Source organism: Urocitellus parryii, chromosome 5 (genome assembly GCF_045843805.1).
Source record: "Urocitellus parryii isolate mUroPar1 chromosome 5, mUroPar1.hap1, whole genome shotgun sequence".
Lineage (NCBI taxonomy): Eukaryota > Metazoa > Chordata > Mammalia > Rodentia > Sciuridae > Urocitellus > Urocitellus parryii.
Genome location: NC_135535.1, coordinates 97,305,118 through 97,328,057, shown reverse-complemented (window position 1 = coordinate 97,328,057; position 22,940 = coordinate 97,305,118). Strand labels below are relative to the sequence as shown.

The following is a 22,940-nucleotide window of genomic DNA, read 5'->3' as shown; positions in this document are numbered from 1 at the left end:
GCAAGCGCGCTACAGCTTGAGCCACATCCCCAGCCCTCAGATATTCTTGTTACAGTAACGAAAACAAACTTAAGACACCCTGTTCTCATATAGAGTCTTGTCAAGCAAACTTCCATAAATAGTACTTGAAGAATCTACTGCTAATTTTAAGTAAACAATTCTTTGTTGCTTTTATGTCCAGCACGTTGCAGTATGTTCAGCAACCCTAGTTCTCCAAGAACTAAAATGCTGCTAACACGCCAAGGCAGTGGGTTAACCAAAATTCTTCACCACTTCCAAATATCCTGGGATGGAGTAGAGATACTACTATCCCCAGTTGAAAACCACTTCTAAGTCAATCACAGCAAGGAAGGAGAAAATATAATCTGTGAATGGAAAATGCAATTACTTTTTTGGGTGAGTTTTAGGGATTGAACCTGGGGCACTTAACCACTGAACCACATCCCCAGCCCTTTTTGTATTTATTTAGAAATAGGGTCTCACTGAGTTGCTTAGCACCTTGCTTTTTGCTGAGACTGGCTTTGAACTCGAAATCCCCCTATCTCGGCCTCTCAAACCGCTGGGATAACAGGCATACACCACCACACCCAGCTGTAATTACTTTTTAAAAAACTAAAAGTCTATTCTTCCTCCCCAACACTTAGCCAAAAAGAAAATTAGGCTTTATACTTTGGTTACTATATATCAAGCCAACATAGAGTTTTCTTACATTTAAAAAAAAAGAGCCTAATATAATAATCTTACCTATTTGTTCCATCCAGATCTGATTTGTGGATGAAATTAAGTTTTGCATCTGCCCAATAAAGCTTCCGTTCCTCATAATCCAAAGTCAGTCCATTTGGCCAGTAAATTTCAGTGTTTATTATAATGAAACGATTTGAGCCATCCATTCCAGCACGTTCTATCTTTGGCACTTCTCCCCAGTCTGTCCAGTACATGAACCTAAAGGTAATAAAACAATTAAAACCATGATATAAACAAATAACAAAAAAATATTCTGTAATTAACACTACTAGATAAAGAAAGCTCTCCAGAGAATAGTAAACCTAAAACCTCAAGAATTTTTTTTAATTTTAGTAACCTTTTTGTAACTACCACAGTAATACCCGTTTCAGACAAGCATCATCAAAGTTTGCAAAAAACAAACAAAAAAAAAAAACCACTGGATCAAAATTTAAGAGGATAAAGAATATTCATACTATCTCAATGTGTCTCCCCACAGGTTACTTATTAATAACAAAGGAGAAAATGATACCTTTAGACAAACCTGGTATACTAACATAAAAAGGTCATCTACATTAACATAACACTACCAATGGAGATTATTAAAAAGGTTATCTACATTAACAACACCAATGGAGATTAAAACAGCAGCATAAATCTTTTAATGTGATACACTGACAAGAACATGGAATCTTATATAAATCTCTTATCTATTGTTGCTGCCTAAAAGTACATCATATAAATAAAATTATGAGGAAAATACTCAAGGTGTATTCTACAAAACAACACCATGAAAATCAAAGGCTGAGGAAACAATACAGACTGGAGTAGAATAAAGAAATATGGTAACTATATGAAGTGCACATCAAGCCAACATGGACTAATAAGGTGGGGGGAAATTCTAAGGACATTGGGGGAAAAGACAAAATTGGCGGAATATCAAATCATACAGTACTACTATATTAATGTTAAATGTTTAAATGCGCTAATTGTCTATAGTTGTTATCTACAGGAATTCACTGATTTACTTTTTTTGTGTACAAAATTAAAATTTTTTTCAAAATAAAAAATTAAAGAGCTTAACAGTCTCAATACAGGGAAGAAACAATTTCTTCTTTGATATAAAGGAAACACTCTGTAATACTTTAAAGTGTATTTCCAGTGGAATGAAACAGACATTATTATTGTATGTATATATGTGATTGCATGACCAATATGATTCTGCAACATGTATACTCAGAAAAATGAGAAATTATATCCCATCTATGTATATCAAAGTGCATAAATGCATTCACTGTCATGTATAACTAATTAAAACAAATTTTTAAATTTTTAAAAAGTATTATTTCCAAAAAAGATAAGAGGGTGCTATGAACTAGGAGTAATGAGTTTCTAAAATGTGTTAGAGCGCAGAGTGAAATACAGGCTTAACTTTGAAATAATTGATAGCCTGGTGATAATGGATTAATTTTACTTAAGCACACTGAAATCTCTACTATTTCATATAAACTGCTTATTCAAAAAGACTGGGAGGAGAACATCAAGTGGGGAACAAAAATACCTTCCAGATACAAGGTACTGTGCTAATAGCTTTACATATATTTCCTCAATTAAGCCTTACAACTTTATGGACTATTACTCATCATCACATTTCATATAAGAAAATTTTTTTAAAAAGTGTATTCCTCAAAGTCATGGTTAACAAATGGGGACTAGAAAGCCAAACCTATATTCCTCAGGATGAAAAGTCAATACTAATGACATAGGTCAGAGCCTGGACTTTTAAGGAACAGAAAGCAAAGTGCTCCTTAAATTGAGGCTACTGACTGGATACAGTCTAGAATACAGGATAAAAATGAGTACATTTACATAAGATAAAACTATATAGGAAAGCAGGCCAGACCATGTTATAATTTGGGAAGTTTATTTTGAGAGCAGCATGAAGACACTTAAACACTTTTAAAATTGAAGATGAAATGACTGGCTTTGTTTTGCAGGTAGGGAGGTGTACTTGCTGCAATGTGAGAATGACTGAATGGAGACTAACAAGAACACAGAGACACTGTGGCTTCAAGAGTTTCTGTGAGAAACTCCATAAATCCTCTGACCTAAAAGTAATGAAAAAATAGGACAACACTGCCAAAAATAACTAAAATCTCAGAAAATTGATAAAAGGAGGAATATGTATTCAAGGAAAATCTAATAAAGCTCCAGAACTGTGATATTTTAGCTAAGAGCTAACTGCATCCCTACCAATAATGTCAATTTATGGCAAAAAAAAATTCTACCTTACATAGATATGGCAAGCCATGAGAACTACAGTTACTCTGCCTTACAAGAAGGGATGACTTTATTAAGGATGAACCATGAAAAAAAAATTATGCCTAGCAATGTTGTCAAAAGCAAGAGTATAGACAGTCAGGGCAGTCTGTTATCCCAGGGACACTGGCTGGGACAGGCAACAAAATTTCCAGCAGACAAACTGGAAATTTAACATGAAGGTCCTAGGAAAGAGACAGAGAGCCTTGTTAAGTGAAGTATAATTCTTTGGTGGTCAGGAAGGCTGTATGTATGTACATGGCTGCTCCTTCTCAAAAGATGCCAGAAAGAACACTCGCAAGCTGATCTGGCTAAATGTGAGACAAACTTCAAACGGCTTAGAATTTTTAAATATTCCACAATCCAAAGACCCAATATTTTTACTGGCCCAATATTTTTTTAACAATAACTTTTACTCAGTCATCAACTAACCACTCAGACAAGAGAGATATAAGGGCAACATGTAAAAATCAGGCATAAAAGTATTTTAAAAGAAGAAAATACAAGCAATGAATTTAGAGACAGCACATTGAGCACACATATACAACAGAATTAGTACAGATAAGTCACTAAACAAGAATACACAATAGCATAAGGGTCTCTAGTTTCACCCATATTTCTGGAAATGATAAAATTTCATTTTTCTTTATGCCTGAATAACACTCCATGGTGTATATTAACCACATTTTCTTTATCCATTCATCCCCTGATAGACACCTAGGCTGACATAGTTTGGCTATAGTGAAATGTGATGCTATAAACATGGGAATGCATATATCACTGTAGAATGAGGACTTTAATTCTTCAGGATAAATACCGACGAATGATATAGCTGGATCACATGGCGGTTCCATACGCAGCCTTTTGAGGAAACTCCACAATGATTTCCATAGTGGCTGTACTAATTTACAGTCCTACCAACAATGTTAAAGTTCCTTTTTCTCTACAACCTCTCCAGCATTTAAAGAGCTACATGCTATATGATCCATTTATATGACATTCTGGAAAAGACAAAACTACAGTCAGAAAAAGAATCAGTGGTTACCTAAGGCATAGGCAGAAAAAAATAGATGTCAAAAGGAAAATAATCAATGGGGGAGAACAAGCATGGAATTATTCTATAGCTTAATTTTGGTGGTAATTATTCAAATATATGCATTTGTCTAAATTCAGAAGTTTCCATCAAAAGGTAAAAATGAAATATATATATATTACACCTTTTTAAATGGGTAAAGATTTGAATAGATGTTTAAAATAGAAGATATATGAATGGCCAATTAGCACATACAATGATGTTCAACTTCAATAATTAATAGAGAAATGCAAATTAAAATCAAAGTAAGATATCATTTCACATCAACTAGGTTAAGAAAGTTAACAATACTAAGTATTGGTAAGAATTGAGCTACCAGAATGCTCATACACTGCTATTATAATAATAACCACTTTGGAAAACATTTTATAATTTCTTACAAAGTTAAACATACCCTTACTCTGCCAACTAACAATTCCACTCTTAAATATTTATCCAATAGAAATAAAAACTTGTTCATATAACGACTTGTACATATACAGTCACAGAAATTTCGTTCAGAATAACCCAAAACTGGAAACAACACAAAAGTCCATAAATAGGTAGACAGATAAACTTGGATATATTCATAAAACAGAATACTATTCAGCAATTGAAAAGAACTGACTACTTATTCATACACTGACCAGGATGGATTTTAAAATTATGTTGAACAAAAGAAACCAGACCCAAGAGTGACTACTTCATGATTCCATTACATAAAGTTCTAGAATCAGCAAAACAAATCTATAATATAAAACTCAGATTGGCAGTTACTGGGGTGAAAGCAAGGACTGGCTTCAAAAGGACTAAAGCAATTTCCTGGAGTGAGGTGATAAAAAGCAGTTATTTATCAAGACCCATTAAACTATAAACAAAATTTTTTTGCATACGAATTTTATCTTGATAAAATTTCTTAAAACATGAATAAGAAATGAGACTATTTTTAAAAGTTAAATTTAAAATACAAATCATGTTACTTCTAGGTTGATATCAACATAAAAGAAGCAATTACAACAAATGAAACTGAGACATTTTAGAATTTGTAAATAAAGCCTGCTGATGTGTTTTTATTTGCTAAAATATTTTAAAGTTCACTTCATTTCTGTAAATGCTTTTCCCAACTGTAGAAAGTGAACTTACTCCTTCCTCTGTACTTTCATACCATGTTTTGCTACACTACGGTACTCATTAACCTTTTAGATAAATTATGAAGAACTCAAAGGTAAAAAGCAGGTCTTACTACCGCATCAAAATAATCGACACAGCACATGTTTTTCCAAAAGCAAAAATGAACCCAGACTTTGTCCTTCTCCATGCACTCTTATTTCCCATGTACAATCTTCCCTTTCACTCCATCCCAATCCACAAGGAAATGGGCACAGGAAGAATCAGGAGATGTTGTAAGAAAGATGGAATATGCACAGTTAAATACATAGCATCAGGCAGACAGAAACAGTGAAATGGTTTTGTGTGCACGTGTATGCCAATAGAATGAACTAAAGTAAATTTTCATCTTAATTTAATAATACAAGTAAAAACAAGCTCAAGTCACAATTCATTGGCCACCATTCTTTTCTCTCTATACATACACAAAATGAATTATCAGTATTTTCAAGCAACCAGCACTTCAAAAATTACTAAACCACACTCGACACTTCATGTGCAACATGCATGAAGGTATTACATCATACAAGGTTTGAAATGTTGTCATTAAAAGCTGGACAAACCATAAGCAATTTTTAAATAGTTCCCACTTCCAAGATGGAAAATGTAATAAGGGCTGTTTTCTACTTTGTATAATGTAATTTATGTAAATTTCACAATTGTCACTAATCTTTTCCAAGAAAGAATTTAACTTTCAATACTCAATGTCTACTTTGTGGTGAAATTAAATGTTGTTACAGATGAATTAGCCTCACAAGAATTTTAGTAATAAACAAAAGCATATGCATGCCACTGCTCACCAAAGCTAACTTAAATCCCTATTTTATCCATCCCTAAAAAATACAAATCATGTTACTTCAAGGTTGATACTCAAGATAAAAGAAGCAATTACAATAAACGAAACTGAGACATTTTAGAATTTGTAAATGAAGCCTGCTGATGTATTTTTATTTGCTAAAATATTTTAAAGTTAGTAAATTTCATCTATAAATAACAAAGATTTCCATTTTGTTATTTAATTAAGTTAAAAACTTGTTACAAATATAAAAAGTTAAAGAGGCATAGAACCACAAAAGACAAGTATTTTATAAGTCACCAAGATATGTTATTCAATTTTTTTAAACTACTAAGCTCCTATTAGGAGGTAAGCACCAAGCTTGTCAAAAGTAAGTCACAATTAAGAGAATAACTGATGGATTCAAGTATATCATGGGATAAAATTTAGGACAAAGCAGAATTTACTCAACAAGAAAATTTCCTTTAAAAGAAAGAAAGACTCCAGTTAATATTTGTGAACACTACATACAAATGTTTCCTCCATGTAAAGCCTAATATTCCCCTACACTGTAAAAATAAGCTTCATTTTACTAACAGGGGGATACAATGTACCATTCCAAGGTCCCTGTCAGCTTACCATCTTCAGATATCTCATAAATGAACTACAATATATGGTAAGAATGTAAAGTCCTTAAGCATAACAAACATACATTCATGCAAAATAAATACATAAGCTTAATCATTTTGAAGAGACTAGACTCCATTTCATAAAATATGCTAAGACTAATCTTTAGAATTTATTTGAAATTTCTAACTCATGAGAACTTTTTCCCCTCTGTCAGAGCCAATTTCTGTAAGTAAGCATAGAAAAAATAAACAATTTTCTTATTATATGGAAATGACTCTTCTCCATTTTTATTTGCAGTTGCTTACATGCTTATAAGTAAGCATAAAGTTAACAATTTTATGAACAGTTTCTAATTTTAAAAACTTAAAGGGAGGACATCAGAGGGAAACAAATATCACAAGTTAATCCCACTGATCCTTGAGATTTGGAAAAATAGCAAACTATGGAGCAAACAAATTTAATAAAAATGGTCTGATAAAAACAATACTGTTTTTTATTACTAATAATGCCCTCAATCAGTTAAAACTAAGATTTCCATAGACAGTTTTTCAGATATTAAAAATCTAGCTTTTCTTATAAGAAGCTGATAAGGTTCCCGAAGTTCAAGTGATAGAAACTTAATCCTCAAAGGAACAGTGGGGCGGGGGGGGGGGGGGGGGGGGGGGGGCTAAATGAGATGCTAAAGTTTTAAGATCAGAGCCCTCATAAATGGATTATGTCATTGCTTGGGAGGAGGGGTGTTGTTATAAATGTGAGTCCAGCCCCATCTTGCTCTCACACTCACCTGCACTTCTACCTTTCATCAATAGCTAAAGCAGAAAGAAGGCCTTCTATATGATGCAGGCTCTTCAATCCTGGATTTCCCAGTCTCCTGAACTTTAATAAGTCTCTGTTCTTTATAAATCAGCCAACCTCAATATTCTGTTATCAAAACAAACATATTCATGCAAAACAGACTAAGAAAAAAAACTATTTGTGTAACAAATACATTTGCCCAATTACTACTTCTTTTCAAAATCTTCAAAGCAATTATGCTGTTCGCCAAGACAGAGACTCTTACCTCACTTTGTTCTACCTGTGTTCTCTTAATTAAACACAAACAAAGGAAGAGGGGCAGATATAGGGGTACCTCCATATCTGATAAAATTTCTGAGTAACTTCCTGCACATTTGGAAGTGCCCTTGTTACCGTACAATGAACATTATGTAATCTTGTTTTACAATGATTTAAAGACAACTTTTAGAAAACAATAATATAGTATTCCCCCTCTCCCAGTTCAGGGGATCAAACTCAGGGCTCTGAGCTAGGAAAGTGCCCTACCACTGAACTACATCCCTATCCCTTTTTATTTTTGAAACAGAGTCCCACTAAGTTGCCCAGGCCGGTCTTGAACTTGTGGTCTTCCTGCTTCATCTTTCTTGAATAGCTGGGATTACATGCATGCACCATCACACCATTTACTCAGATGAAAAATATAAGGTCCTTAAGATAGTATAAATGGTAGTTGAGAAGTGGAGACAAATCCAAGGGAATATTTAGAAGATACAATAAAAAAAACTGCTAACCGAATGAGTGAGGAAAAAGAGAGCTGGAATGATTCTTGGATTTTAGTTTCTGCAATGAAGTTAAGTAGAATAACCATACAGTTGTTCACAAATCCGTATATAATATTTTGTTACACAGGTTTCTTAAACATGGTCACCTCTCTCTGTTTTAATTTTTTTTTTTTCCTTTAAACTACTTGAGGGTTGGGGCTGTAGCTCAGTGGCAGAGTACTTGCCTCAAACTTGTGAGGCAGTGGGTTTGATTCTCAGCACCACATAAAACTAAACAAATAAAATAAAGTCATGCTGCCCATCTACAACTACAAAAAAAAATTTTAATAAAAATAATTGAGGATCAATTTCTCAAGTCCCAATAAAGTAATGGAAAATTACAACAGCTTCTTGCATCGAGTCTTCTGCTACAGTTTGGAACTTGAATGGTCCCCAAAGGCAATGTGTTCAGTCTTGCTCTCCAGCCTGTGGTGTCATTGAGAGGTGGTGGAACCTTTAGGAAGTAAGGACTACTGGAAGAAAGTTAGGTCATTAGGGGCACCCTTGAAGGAAATACAGGGAAAGCCCCCTCACCCCCAATTCTTTCCTGTTTCTCTTTGGCTTGAAAGCCAAAGGTTTTCTACCAGGAGGTAATAAGCAGTTTTGCTCCACCACATATCCCCTATCACGATATGCTGGCTTGCCATAGCACCAAAAGCAATGCAGCCAACCAACAATGGACTGAATTTGCGAGACATAGTAAATCTTTTCTCTTTGTAAGCTGTTTATCTCACGGATTTTGTCGCAGTGATGAAAAGCTGACTAAATTTTCAACCCAATCTTTATCCACAATGCTCTGAAATTATTGATTGTCACAACTATGTACCTTCCCCATCTTATTAGGCAATTTCTTTACTTTTCAGAATGAATCCCAAACTTCTTATCTGACATAATAACACTCTAATTTGTCTCAGCTTCTTCACAATGCTTTCTTAGCTTAAAAAAGCTAAAGGAATTCAAGCTTCCCAAATGCTAAACCTTTCACAAAGCCATAGTAATCAAGACAGTGTACTATTAGCTAGCATAAGGTCAGGCAGAGAAATCAATGGACAAAACTGAAAATCCTACAAAATCATGCAAATCAGGAGATTTAAATCTTCATGTTTATCATGAAACTTCCCTGGTATACATGTCCAAAATGCCACCAAGTATCTGAAAGATGTCACTTTAAAGAAGCATTGTGTGTCATTCTGGCATTACAATGGTAGACCTGGTAGGTGTGCCAGCCCAAACAGTAGAGCTGTTGGTGGTCCAAAAAAAGTTCTAATTTTTTTCTGCATATGCTTAAAAATGCAGAGTAACTCTAAATTCAAGGGTTTAGATGGGAAGTCTCTGGTCACATATATATACCCAGGTAATAAAAGCACTGAAGATGTACCACCATACTTAACAGAGCTCCATAGTTGAATTAAGCGATATATAAATTCCCTCTGCCACACTGAGATGATACTCACAAAAAAGAAACAAATTGTTCCTAAACCAGAAGAGGGAGGTACACAAAAGAAAAAGATATCCCAGAAGAAACTGAAGAAACAAAAACTTAGCACAGGAATACTTTCCACATAAAATAATATAACTAAAAGGGGGAAAAAAGTTGAACACAGTCACCCTATGACCAAGCAATTCTATTTCCAGGTATACACATGTAAAGTAGTCTCAAGATGGTTGTAGTTAGGCTCCCTTCCTGAGGACTGCAGTGAGCTATGTTTTCATTATGTAGCCAAGGTCATAAACACCCTGATTCAGCATATGTACTCAAGGCCATAAACATCTGCTTGTGAGCCATACACTTACTTATGTAACCTGTTGGCAATGTGCCTTCTTTGTTTGGCCTGCACATAAAAGAGGCCTATAGAAGGATTCAGGGGACTGGGGGGCTGCTGCAGCCTCTAACTAAAGCATGTCTACTATCCCAATTGTGCCTCACATCTTATTCCACCTTCGAGGATCCCGAATCTGTTTCCCAGGGTCTGAGCACCTCAGTCCAACAACACACAAGAAAATTGAAAAAAAAAAAAAATATGCTCACACAAAAAAACATGTACACAAATGTTCACAGCAAAATTATTCATAATGGCCAAAGAATGTAAACAAAAGATCAACTGATGAATGGAAGAACAAAGTGTGATATTTCTATATGACAGAATATTGTTTGGTTATCCAAAGGAATGAAGTATTTAAACATGCTATAGCATAAACCTACCATGAAAACACCATAACTGAAACTAGGCACAAAAGGTTACACATTGTACAATTCCATTTTTATGCAATGTCCAGAATCCATGACAGAGAGTAGATTAATGTTAGCTAAGGGCTAAAAGGAAGGGAGAAGGGAAAGAACCTATTAACGAGAACAGAGTTTCTTTTGGAAGTGATGACAATATTCCAATATTAAATAGTGGTAACAGATGTGTCACTTTGAGAATGTACTTAAAAAAAAATCACCAAATGTACACAACCAAAAATTGAATTTTATAGTATGTGAATTATATCTAATTTTTAAAAACTACAGGAACTCCCTCTCTCCTATCCAGAGGAGGCAAATTCGAACTCTCAACATATTTAACAACCCTGTCAAATGGTTAATGCCAAATCCATGACAACAACATAGAAATCTTATTCTCTAATTAATCGCTGACTTGCAAACATATCTTCTTTTATGTATGTATGTATGTATGTATGTATGTATGTATTTATTTATTTATTTTAGTTGATGGACACAATACCTTTATTTATCTATTTTAATAAAGTGCTGAGGATCAAACCCAGTGCCTCACACAAGCTAGGTAAGCTTTCCACCACTGAGCCACAACCCCAGCTCAACATAGCCTTTAAAAAAAAAACTTGGGGCTGAGGATGTGGCTCAAGTGGTAGCGCGCTCGCCTGGCATGTGCAGGACGCTGGGTTCTATCCTCAACACCACATAAAAATAAAAAATAAAGATATTGTGTCCACCTAAGAAAAACTAAAAAATAAATATTAAAAAAAAACTCTGAAATGCTTTTCCATTTTCTTATTCCAAAACCTATATATCTGCTCAGCCACAACTGTAATGAAAGCTTCACCACTGATCCTTTATTAATTCATTCAGAATCTGATCACTCTATCCTCTTGCTTATTTGCTTCCTTGGAGTTGTCTTATGAGGATTTTGCATGGTATTCTTCTCTCCCAACTAAGTTTTAAGTTCATGTGAATAAGGACAGTATAAAACAATGAAAATGTTTGATTTATGGCACACCTCTGTTTATATAACTTTGAGCGAGTCACTTAAAATACCTGGGCTTTTATAAACTACAAGATACTGATATATTTGCAGTATTTCCTTAGTAGTTTAATAAAATGAGGGAATAACAATAGATTGATTATTCCTAGGGCTTACATCATTTACAAAATTGTTACTTCTGTTAACTGTCATCCCTTTTACATTTACAACCACACCTCATTCTCCCAACATTAGCAAGGGGAAAAGAACAAATGAGACTGAAATTGTTGCAAATATATCCACAATCATGGTCAATCCCATGACCATTCACTTTCACAAAATATTCTGTCATGGATACCTGGCCTTTTGATGGACTACCCAGCATCTAAATTACTACCCTATGTTTGAAGAACCTTTCACATTCTGAGACTAAGGAAACTTTAAAAACTAAAAATAAAAAACAGATATTTGCTTGCCAAACTTAACTTTCAACTGGGACAGGAACATGAGATGTGGATTTTGCCAATCAGACAAACCAACCCCAACTGAAAGCACAAAAAGGAGGTAGAAAAGGTAGCAGCAGCAGCAAGCACCCCAAGCAATTCATTCTGGTGAGAATGAGGGCAACAGCAACAATTTACTCAATTCAATTTGAATAAATGAATCCTTTCTTAATGCAATGTTTAAATACAGGACTGACAGCAGAGTCAGTCACTTCATGCCAGAAAGAGTACCAACAGCGGTGAGCATGCCATACAACAGAAGAGATGCCTTCACTGGGCCAGCTCTGTGGTAATGATTTGTGGCACTGTTCCTGCCCATAGATTTTAATCTTAGTTCTGGTACTTAGGAAATTTAGCCAATATCTTCTTCAACCACAAATCTTTTTGTGACTAAAGTAATGGGATTTCTATTGTTTAAAACTATGAACACTAACATACATTCTTAAAAGCAAATACTATCTCAAAGTATCATCTTAGAACTCCCTGTCTTTTAACAAGTGGCATGTTTCAAAAGTCTCATAGCTCTTTCCACAATCTTAAGACCCCTTTCATTACAGACCAATGTCAACATCATACCAGTATGTAAAACAGTATCTTGATGCAAACGAATAAAAAGGGACAAATTTATGATAGATTTTAAAAAGCCAACACTACGTTAAAATTTGATATTTGTTACCATAATCAATGAAACAATAGAGATAAGAGAAAAAACTGCTTTACCCATGCATTCAGAATTTCAATAAACACCAATACATAACCATGACATAACTAGTTATTAAACATATTAATAAACTAGAATTTAATGGAAAATTAAGTTCTAAGAAGCACAAAATTTCTTAGATTGTGCACCTTCCTCCCTCCCCTATGACCACATATTAAAATAACAGCAACAGCAACAGCAGCAGCAAATACCTACAGCAGAAGGCTAGGAGTGCAGCTGTGGTAGAACACCTGCCTGGAACATTTGAGGCCCTGAGTTCTATCCTTAGCACTGGGGAAAAGACAAATGAATAAAACCTACAGGAGGAATGTTCAACCTCAACAGCACTAGGAAATAACCCGGGAAACATTAAAAATATCAATAACTTGGGTTCTTCCATCAGGGATTCTGTTTAAATTATTCTGAGCTAGGACCCAGGAATCAATTTTTGTTTTCATGTTCCCCCAAGCAATTATAAAGCATTTATACCAAACACTAGGATCTTTTGACCAAGATGATGATGAAAAAGAAACAGACAAGTAAACATTCAGGCAGGGGTTTTATTGGAGCTTCCTTTTAGGAAAGGAGACAGCTCCAACAAGAAATCAGTTTGGCTCTCTAAATGAAAGAAAGGAGCTTGTTTTATTGGTTACTTGCATGGGTGGAAATGTTAATTAGCTTTAGGTGTACACAAGCCTTTTGCCCTCTGCTAAAGATAAGTTACTGCAGCTGTTCAAAAGAATGCATACAAGGCACTCTGACCTCAATGAAGCAAAGCTAACAATGGCTATGGATGGCACTATGACTATGATCAAGACCCAAAAGAACATTTGTCCTTTGTCCCTATGTTGGTCCCTGACTTTGTCCCTATGTTGGTCCCTGACTCACATGCTAGTTTAAAACCAATAAGAGCGTGACTTTCTCAAGCACCTGTTCATCCACAGTCTTCTGTTCTTGTACAGGTAGGTTAATGTGTTTAACTCATTAACCAGCTGGCCCACAATACTGGCTAATCATCAGCCCAGGTAGTACTCAGCCCTTAAGTAATACCAGACCACATAAGCAAGCAAAGCACCAAATAAATTCCTTCTCACACAACAGCCTTCCATATTTCTTTCAAAAACTTTATAAATTGAAAAAAAAAAGGTTTTTAAAGTTCACAATTTACTGAAAATTTAAGTGAAAGTATTTATGGGGGTAAAAATAGATTTTCAATTTTCTCCTATAACCTTTCAAGCTTTTGGTACCCAATTCCTTACACAGAAGGGGGTTTCAATTTGGTAATTTGTCCAATATATTAAATACAGTCTCATTTTACTAACATCATGAACAAAGAGAGTTATGATAAATATCTGTACAAAGTTTGTCTCTAGTTTAGAAGACACTACACCAAATAGAAAGGCTGGGTACCCATAGCCAGAATGTTCAATAAAATATATACAATTTACTTGTCAATATGATACTGATTAACTTGAATTTACCCTTAGCTATAATTATAAAATTTTACTTTTTATTCTTAAAGTAGGTCTAGTCAAGTAAGAGATCATTATTTTTAAAGCCATCATGACAAAACTGCATTACTCAAAAAAAAATTGATAAAATTCTAAATTTTCACAAGAGAAGTAATGTGCTTCCAAGTTTTTGAACACTTCTGAAAATAAAAAGACATCACTAATTACCCTCTTTTTGAAATGCATATATATCAGCAGAGAAAAGTACATGATCTTATTCAGACATATACAACAGACCAACATACATCCAAACTACCCCATCCCTTTGCAGGGGTGGGGTGAGGGGGAAGGAAGGGGTGTATTAAAATTCTTTTACAAAATCAGACTCAGTTTCTGACTGAGACTCCAAGAGTCAGAGTCAAAGAGTACCCAGAAGATCTTCAGTTTCCTCACAAAAGGAAATTTTAATTTTAGAGTTCCTTAGCAATTACCTAGGCCTAAGATGCAAAAATAAGTTCCTTCCAATTTCACCTTAGAGTTAAACAGGTCAAAAAAAAAAAAAAAGAAGAAAGAAAAACTTCCAGGTTAACTGAAGGAAAAAACAGAACAGGAACATTTATTTAAACTTAAAAAGAAAAAAGGAAAAAAGAAACATTTGAATTAAGTTATTATTTTAAATTTATTCTCCAGTTGGGAAAGAACCTAAGTAAAAGGATTATTATTTTGAATAAACCTGTTTAATTTAACAAAGACTGAGTTTGCAAAAGAATTTAAAGCAATGAATGAGAAACTAGTTTGTCAATAAGTTCTAACAAAATACTACTTAAGAAGCTAAATAAGCAAGCCAGGTGCAGTAGTGCATGCCTATAATCCCAGCAACTCAGGAGGCTAAGGCAAATAACAAGAGGCAAGCCTTGGAAACTTAGCAGGACGCTATCTCAAAAAATAAAATAGGTTGTAGATATAGTGTAGTGCTACAGTGAATCTAGGTTCAATTCCATCCCCGGGATACTAAAGAAGCAATATGTTTGAGTAGTCATCCATTAACCTACCAGAGGTAGAAAGAGGAGAAAAGGATAAAATCATCTGGAATCTAAAGAACAAAAATCTTTACTTAAGTTGGAATGGCTGAGAAAAGGAAAATGTGACTAAATCAGGAAAATTTATCAAAATAAAAATATACAATATATACTTTTAAAAGTCACAACAAAGGGTAAATCTAACCCTACTTTACATCCCCAAATCAATCTTAAAAATCAAATACTCTATGTGTTGCAAGAAAGGAAACAATCAGTTTGAGGGTGAAACAAACTGTACTGGTTCTACTGTGTAGTCTATGCAGAACACATACCAGTATTCATTATGTTATTCTTTTCATTTTTGATATATATGAAATATAATTTATTAGTAGTGGTTTAAAATGCACCAAAATTTAGACTGAATATTTGGGAGGAAAGAAAATAAGAGTCTGTTTTTGGCAATAGGGCAAACTGGAAATCTTCCTAGTACAAAACAACTAAAAATGCCAGACAAACTATAAAAGTAATATTTTAAATTCAAGCCTGTGCTCATAATAAAATATATTTTGAGCACAGCAAACATTAGAAAGAAAAATATCCAGAGAGGTAATCCAGAGATAAAGGAATCTGCCCCATTCCCACTGGCCTAAAACTAGAGTTACAGACCTCCTTCCTACAAGAGGAGAGTCTCTAACCTACACATAGATTTTTGGATGAAAAATCCACATAAGGGCAGAAACCCCATCATGGGTTTACATTTTCAAAGGAAAATATACGCACACATGAAAGCACAAGTATACACACACACACACACACACACACACACACACAGAAAAGGAAACAGTAGAAATACTTTATTATATTTAGAGATAACCAAAGAACAAGAGAGAATTCTGGATAAACCTTTTAGTGCTAAACACAAAGGGAAAAAATGGATTTATGAAACAAACATGGAAAACAGAGTTAAGACGAACAGATATCTAGTTAAAAGTTCCAGAAGAATGGGGTAAAGGCAAATTTGAAGAGAATTTCCTAGAATTGATAAAAAGACAGTCCACTAAACCCAAAAGTAGCATAATAAGAAATAAAGAATCTCAACAAATCATACTAAAGCTGTAGTCAGAGAGGAATGACAATAAGAATAACTGGTTACAGTAGTTAGTCCCTTTTTTATCTGCAGGGGATACAGTCCCAAGACCACTAGTGAAACAATTTTCCATTTAATATTTTTAGACTCTTGTTTGATCATGGTAATTGATACCACAGACAGCATAATGGTGGATAAGGGGGAACTACTATATATCAATCACAAAAAAAACCACATGGGAGAAGAAAACACATGTAAACCTGAAATTGTACAATATACCAAAAAGGGCAGGGGGGACAAAATAAAGGCATTTTCAGACAAATAAAAGAGAGTCTGCTACCAAGAGTTTTTGTTAAGTACTATGATGTTCACAAAAGGATGAAATCACCTACCAATGAATTTCTCAGAACATATTCCCATTGTTAAGCAACCTGTGAATGGAATTATAATAAGCAAAATGAACTAATAGTGTCAAAAATATTTTGTCACAAAGGATTTAAAATCAAACTACAAAATCCAGCTACATGCTCCTCAAAAAAGAAATAGCTAGAAAAACACCAAGAAAGAGTAAAAGTAAAAAGATGGAAAACCATGTATCAGGCAAAAATCAACAAAGGTTGTGTAATTATAAAGCTGGTGTAATTACAAAGATCTGACAAAACAGACTCTAAGCCAAAATACATTCATCGCAATAATATGAATAACTAGGAAACAGTATAAGATACACCTGGAAGATAATTTCATACCTATCTGTATTTAAAGCAGAACCTCAAACAACATAAAGCAAAAGAAATTATCAATTTTCAAATGAAAGATTTATAACATCCTCTCAGCAAGACATATCAAATGGACTTTTAAAAATCAGAAGATTTCAACAGAACAAAAATGCTTGATTAAATGGCCACTTCTAGAACACTACATTCACTGCAGAATACATCATCTTTTCAAGTACACATGCAGATTTTTTTCTTTTTTTTGGCACGGGGTGGCATGTAGGTACTAGGGATTGAACTCGGGGACACTCAACCACTGAACCACATCCCAAATCCTATTTTTTTAATTTTATTTAGAGACAGGGTCTCATTGAGTTGCTTAGCACCTCAATTTTGCTGAGGTTGGCTTTGAACCTTGATCCTCCTGATCAAGCTACTGGAATTACAGGCGTGCACCACCATGCCAGGCCACATGCAGATTTAAAAGATCTGACCACTGGAATCATAATACAGGTCTTAAAGGATTGATACACATTGTCACATAGGATGACTTCAAGTTAGAAATCAATAGCCAGAAGGGAAATCCCTGTCTTGTAACTAAGAATTACATTTTTTAAAAATTTATTTATTTTGGTGGGGAGGTATTACTGGGAATTTAAACCAGGGGTACTTTACCACTGAGCAACATCCCAGCCATTTTAATTTTTGGGGGGAGAGGGAGGGCAGGGACAGTGTCTTCCTAATTTGCTGAGGCTGGCCTCGAACCTGCAATCCTACTGCCTAAATCTCACAAGTCACCGGGATTACAGGTGTGTGCCGCCACACCTGGTTAAAAATTACATTTCTAAAATAACAAACAATTCAAAGGAATAAATCTTAATGGAAATTATAGCAAGATAACTAAATTATTATATACAAATAATGAAACCATAAGGTATAAGACATAAATTAAGTATATTTAAATCAGAAAAGTTGTAATATTTAAAAGTAAAAAGCTAATCCAAAAACACAATAAGACAATTAAAGAAAGAAGAAATCCCTAAGGTTGCAGTAAAAAGGTAGATTTTAAAAGGCGGAGGGGGGAGATACCACAGAGAAATATATAGGAGGAAAAAAGAGCTAACAAAATTGTGCCAAGGTAAAGTTAAAAAATAAAATAAAAATGTAATTCATCATTCATATCATATCATTCATATCATCCTAGGTGGAAGATATAGGCCAGTTATTTACTGGTAAATTCTATAAAATTTTCAAGGATTAAATTATTCTAATCTTAGACAAAAATATTCCAATATTCAAAAAGAGAATAGCCCAAAACAGTAGAATAAGCATTCTTCTCAAGTACAAATGGAATATTCAAAAAGACCATACTCTGGCCCCTACAACAAAGGAAAATTGAAATCATGCAATGTGATCTAGCCAAAACAGAATTTAGACTAGATATCTATGATAAACATCTAGAAAAATCCTAAAACTTGGGAAATTTACCAATATATTTCTAAACACAAGTGTACCCAAAGAGATATCTGGTCATTGCCCTCTGACAGTGGGTAATCTCTAAGTTCTAGAAAGTCCTGCCTCATAAAGATGTCTTTGTTTATCTAAGGGCCTCAATACCCCCAAATAGTCTATGCTAACAATGTGAGCTATAAGAAGGCTTTGGCTCAGAGGGGCTGGAAATTCGGGTCAACTATTCAGGTAATTAATCATTCCTACATGATCAAGTTCCAATAAAAACTAAGGTTCAAGTACTATACACATATTGTGGAGCACTGCTGCTAGGAGAAGTAGGTGCTGTCCACAGGGTTCCACTGGAAGAGAACAATTGGAAGCTCTGCACTTAAAATTCCCCTAGACCTTGCCCTATGCACCTCTTCCGGTGGCTCATATTGATTTGTATTTTTTTTCACTGAAATAAACCATAACCGTGCATGTAATGCTTTCATTAAATTCAGTGACCTCTAGTGAATTATCAAGCCTGAGGGTGGTCTTGGGAACCTCAAATTTGCAACTGCTGTCAAAAGCAAGACTGGTTTTGGATCTCTGACTTCCAAACATGACACAAAGAAAATAAGGAAATTGGCAAATTGTGTGAATGAATGAAGCTGTAAAGACAACTGAGCAATTGTTGTGGAATACAGTCAGAAGTGTTTAAAAGAAAGTAACAGTATTAAATGTTTATATTAGCCCTGTGGCAGAGTGCTTGTCTAGCATACAAGGATAAGGGAACTGGGAAGGGCAAGAGAAAAGAAACAGACTAGTTTTTCATTCAATCCTCTAGGCTTCCACCTCAAGGATTTAGAAAAAGAAGAGTAAAAACAAAGCAAGAAGAAAGAAAAGTATTAGCAGAAAACAATGAAATGAAAATAGATTAAGAAAAAAATAAAACACAGTTATTTGAAAATATCAGTGAAACTGATAAAACATTGTACTGACTGAGACAAAGAGAATCCACAAGTTACTAGTATCAGGGATGAAAAACAGATCATACAAATATTAAAAATATAATCAGGGCTGTTATTGTGGCTCAGTGGTAGCAGGCTTGCCTAGCATGTGCGAGGCAGTGGGTTCATTCTCAGCACCACATACAAATAAATAGAATAAAGGTTCATCAACAAATAAAAAAAAAATTTTTTTAAATACAACCAAATACTGTTTTTCAGTCAACTTTCTCACTACTGTGACTAAAAGACCTGACAAGAACAATTTTAAGGAGGAAAGATTAATTTTAGGAGCTCACAGTTTCAGAAATCTCAGGCCACAGACACCTGGCTCTATCCCTCCAGGCTTGAGGTAAAGCAGAACATCATGGTGGAAGTGGGTGGAGGGAAGAAGTTCACATGATGATCAGAAGCACAGACTAAGCTCAGCTCACCATATACATACCCCAAAGGTACACACCCAATGACCTACCTCTTCCAGCCACACCCTATCCACCTTCAGTTTACCACTTTGTTAATCCCTATCAGGCATTAATTTCACTGATTAGTTAAGGCTCTCACACCTTACATCCAAACCATCACATACTGTTATAGACAACTTTATGCCCCAAATTTGGCAACATAAAGATACAAACTACAAAAACTCACACAAATGATACAAACAGTATTATATCTATTAAAGAAATTAAATTTATAGTTTTAAAACCTTCCATTAAAGAAACTCAAAGTCTAAGTGGCTGAACTGGTAAATTCTACCAATATTTCAATAAAGAAAGAATACCAAATTATACAAAGTGCTTTGGGGAATGGGGAGACCAAAGAGAGCAATAAATACTCAATGTATTTTCTGTAACCAGTTTTATACTGATTCCAAAAATCAGAAAGAAAAACACACACACACACACACACACAGTACAAGAAATAAAAAGGATGGGGAGCTATGGCCAAAATCTTTCAGGAAAACAAATGCAAAAATCCTCAAAAAAAATTTAGTAAATCAAATCCAACAACATAATATGTAAGTAACTCATCCTGGCCAAGTATAGTTAATCCCAGAAATTTAAGTGTGGTTCAACAATAAAATCAATGAAATTTGCCATATGAACTAACCAATGAAGAAAAACCATATTTCCTCTCGATATAGAAAAAGCATTTGAAATTTTTCAAAAATTCACATCAATTCATAATTAAAAACTTTCAGCAAACTAGGAATAGATGAGAACAGAACTGCCTCGTCTTGATAACGTACATCTACAAAAAAAGCTTGCAACATCACCGCACTTAACACTGAATAATAGAATGTTGCTTAAGTTATAAGTGACAATATTTGCTCTCACAATTGCAATTTAGCACCCTACTAGATATCTTAGCCAGTGTAATATGGCAAAATGAGGGGGAAGGGGAAAGGAGACAAGAAAGGAATTTCTTTTAGGCATTGTGCTTTGTGCTTTCAGTTCAAATCCAAGAAATACTGAGATGAAATATAACCAACGTGCTATATAGACACTCAATGTTCACCAAAGGCCCATGTATTTGTTAAAGGCTTGATCCCCAGGGTGTGAATCTTCAGGATGAAGGGCTTTATGGGAGGTTCTAAGATTACCAAGGGCATGTCCTTAATGGAAATATGTGACCCTAGTCCCTTCCTCTTCCTCTTCTGCTTCCTGGCCATGAAGTGAGCAATTTGCTCCACCAACCTCTATGTCATTGCCATCTAGCATTCTCATCAAAAGTCTAAAAGTAATAGGTCCACCCAATCTTAGAATGAAACTGCCAAAAATTGTGAACAAAGATAAACTCGTTCTAAAAGGTGATCATCTCAGATGCTCAGATGTTTCATTACAGTGACATAAAACTGACTATCACATAAGGTCACTAAGATTTTCTCCTATATTTCTTTTAGAAAGAAACTTTGTTAAGTTTTAGCTTTACTTTATTTAGCTCCATGACCCATTTTGAGTTTTGTGTTTTTGTGTATGACACAAGATATTACTGAAGTTCTTCTTGACATACAAAGGTATTATTGAAAATAGTACCTCTCAATTGTCTTTTGGATTTTTATCAAAAAACAATTGACTATACATGTGGATCTATTTCTAAACTCTGTTTTTGTTTATCTTTTTGTCTACCATTTTATCAATAACATACTACGTTAATCACTATAGTAAAGATGGTAAGACTTTGAAATCAGGTAGTAAGAGTTGGCAATTTTACTCTCTGATTTTCCAAACAAATATCAGAATTGGATTGTCAATTTCTAAATTAAATTCTGCTGGAATTTTGAAAAGGACTGTAAATGTTAGTCTTAGGGGAATTGGCATATTAACTACCGAGTCTTTCAATCCACAATTATGGAATGTCTCTTAATTCAGTTAAGTAATCTTGGATTTCTTTTATTAATGTCTTGTAGTTTTCAGCATATAAATTCAGCATACTTTATTTCATTTATGCTTAAATACTTTGTTTTATGATTCTGTTATAAATAATACTATATAAATTTTAATTTCCATCTGTTCATTGTTATGTATAGAAATGTAATTGACTTTTTCTCTTTTATTTATTCTAATTAGTTATACATAACAGTAGAATGCACTTTGATACATCATATACAGATGGAGTATAATTTCTCATTCTTCTAGTTGTACATGATGTGGAATACCACCGATCATATAGTTACGTATGTACATATAGTAATAATATCTGATTAATTCTACTATCCTTACTACCTCCACGCCCACTCCCCTCCCTTCATTCACCTCTATCTAAAGTAACTCTAGTCTTCCTTAGCTTCCCCCCTTACTGTGAATTAGCATTCACATATCAGAGAAAACATTCAGCCTTTGGTTTTTTGAGATCAGCTTATTTCACTTCGAATGCTTATTTCACTTCGAATGATATTTTCCAGCTCCACCCACTTACCTACCAGTAAATGCCATAATTTAACAGTTACCTCAAACTAGACAAAGGCGCCAAAACATTCACTGGAGAAGAGATAACATTCAACATATGGTGGTGGGAAAACTGGAAATCCACATGTAACAAAATGAAATTATATACCTCTCTCTCACCCTGCACGAAACTCAACTCAAAGTGGATAAAGGACTTAGGCACTAGAACAAAGACTCTGCGCCTAACAAAAGGAAAAGTAGGCCCAAATCTCCACCTTGTCGGCCGAAGATCTACTTCCTTAAAAAGACTCCAAAAGCGCAAGAAGTAAAAATCAAGAATCAATAAATGGGATGGATACAAACTAAAAAGTTTCTTCTCAGCAAAGGAAACAATCAATAATGTGAAGAAAAAGCCTACAGAATGGTAGAAAATCTTTACCACATACACTCAGAGCATTATCTCCAGGATATATAAAGAACTCAAAAAAAAAAAAAAAAAAAGTAACCCAACCAATAAATGTGCTAAGGAACTGAAGACACTTCACAGGAAAAAAAATATAATCAATCAACAAATATATGAAAAAATGTTCAATACCTTTAGCAACTAGAGAATGCGAATCAAAACTACTCAAAGATTTCATCTCACCCCAGTCA

The 22,940-nt window shown here is 34.4% G+C and overlaps 1 protein-coding gene across 1 annotated transcript in view; it reads right to left on the bottom strand.

Annotated features, from left to right (window-relative positions):
* The window catches only part of Lrp6 (LDL receptor related protein 6), a 180,430-nt gene that overhangs the window by 119,867 nt on the left and 37,623 nt on the right, over positions 1-22,940 (bottom strand). The window contains exon 3 of the mRNA XM_026412107.2: positions 745-942. Coding sequence (XP_026267892.1) covers positions 745-942 — 198 coding nt within the window. The remainder of the gene's footprint in view (positions 1-744; positions 943-22,940) is intronic.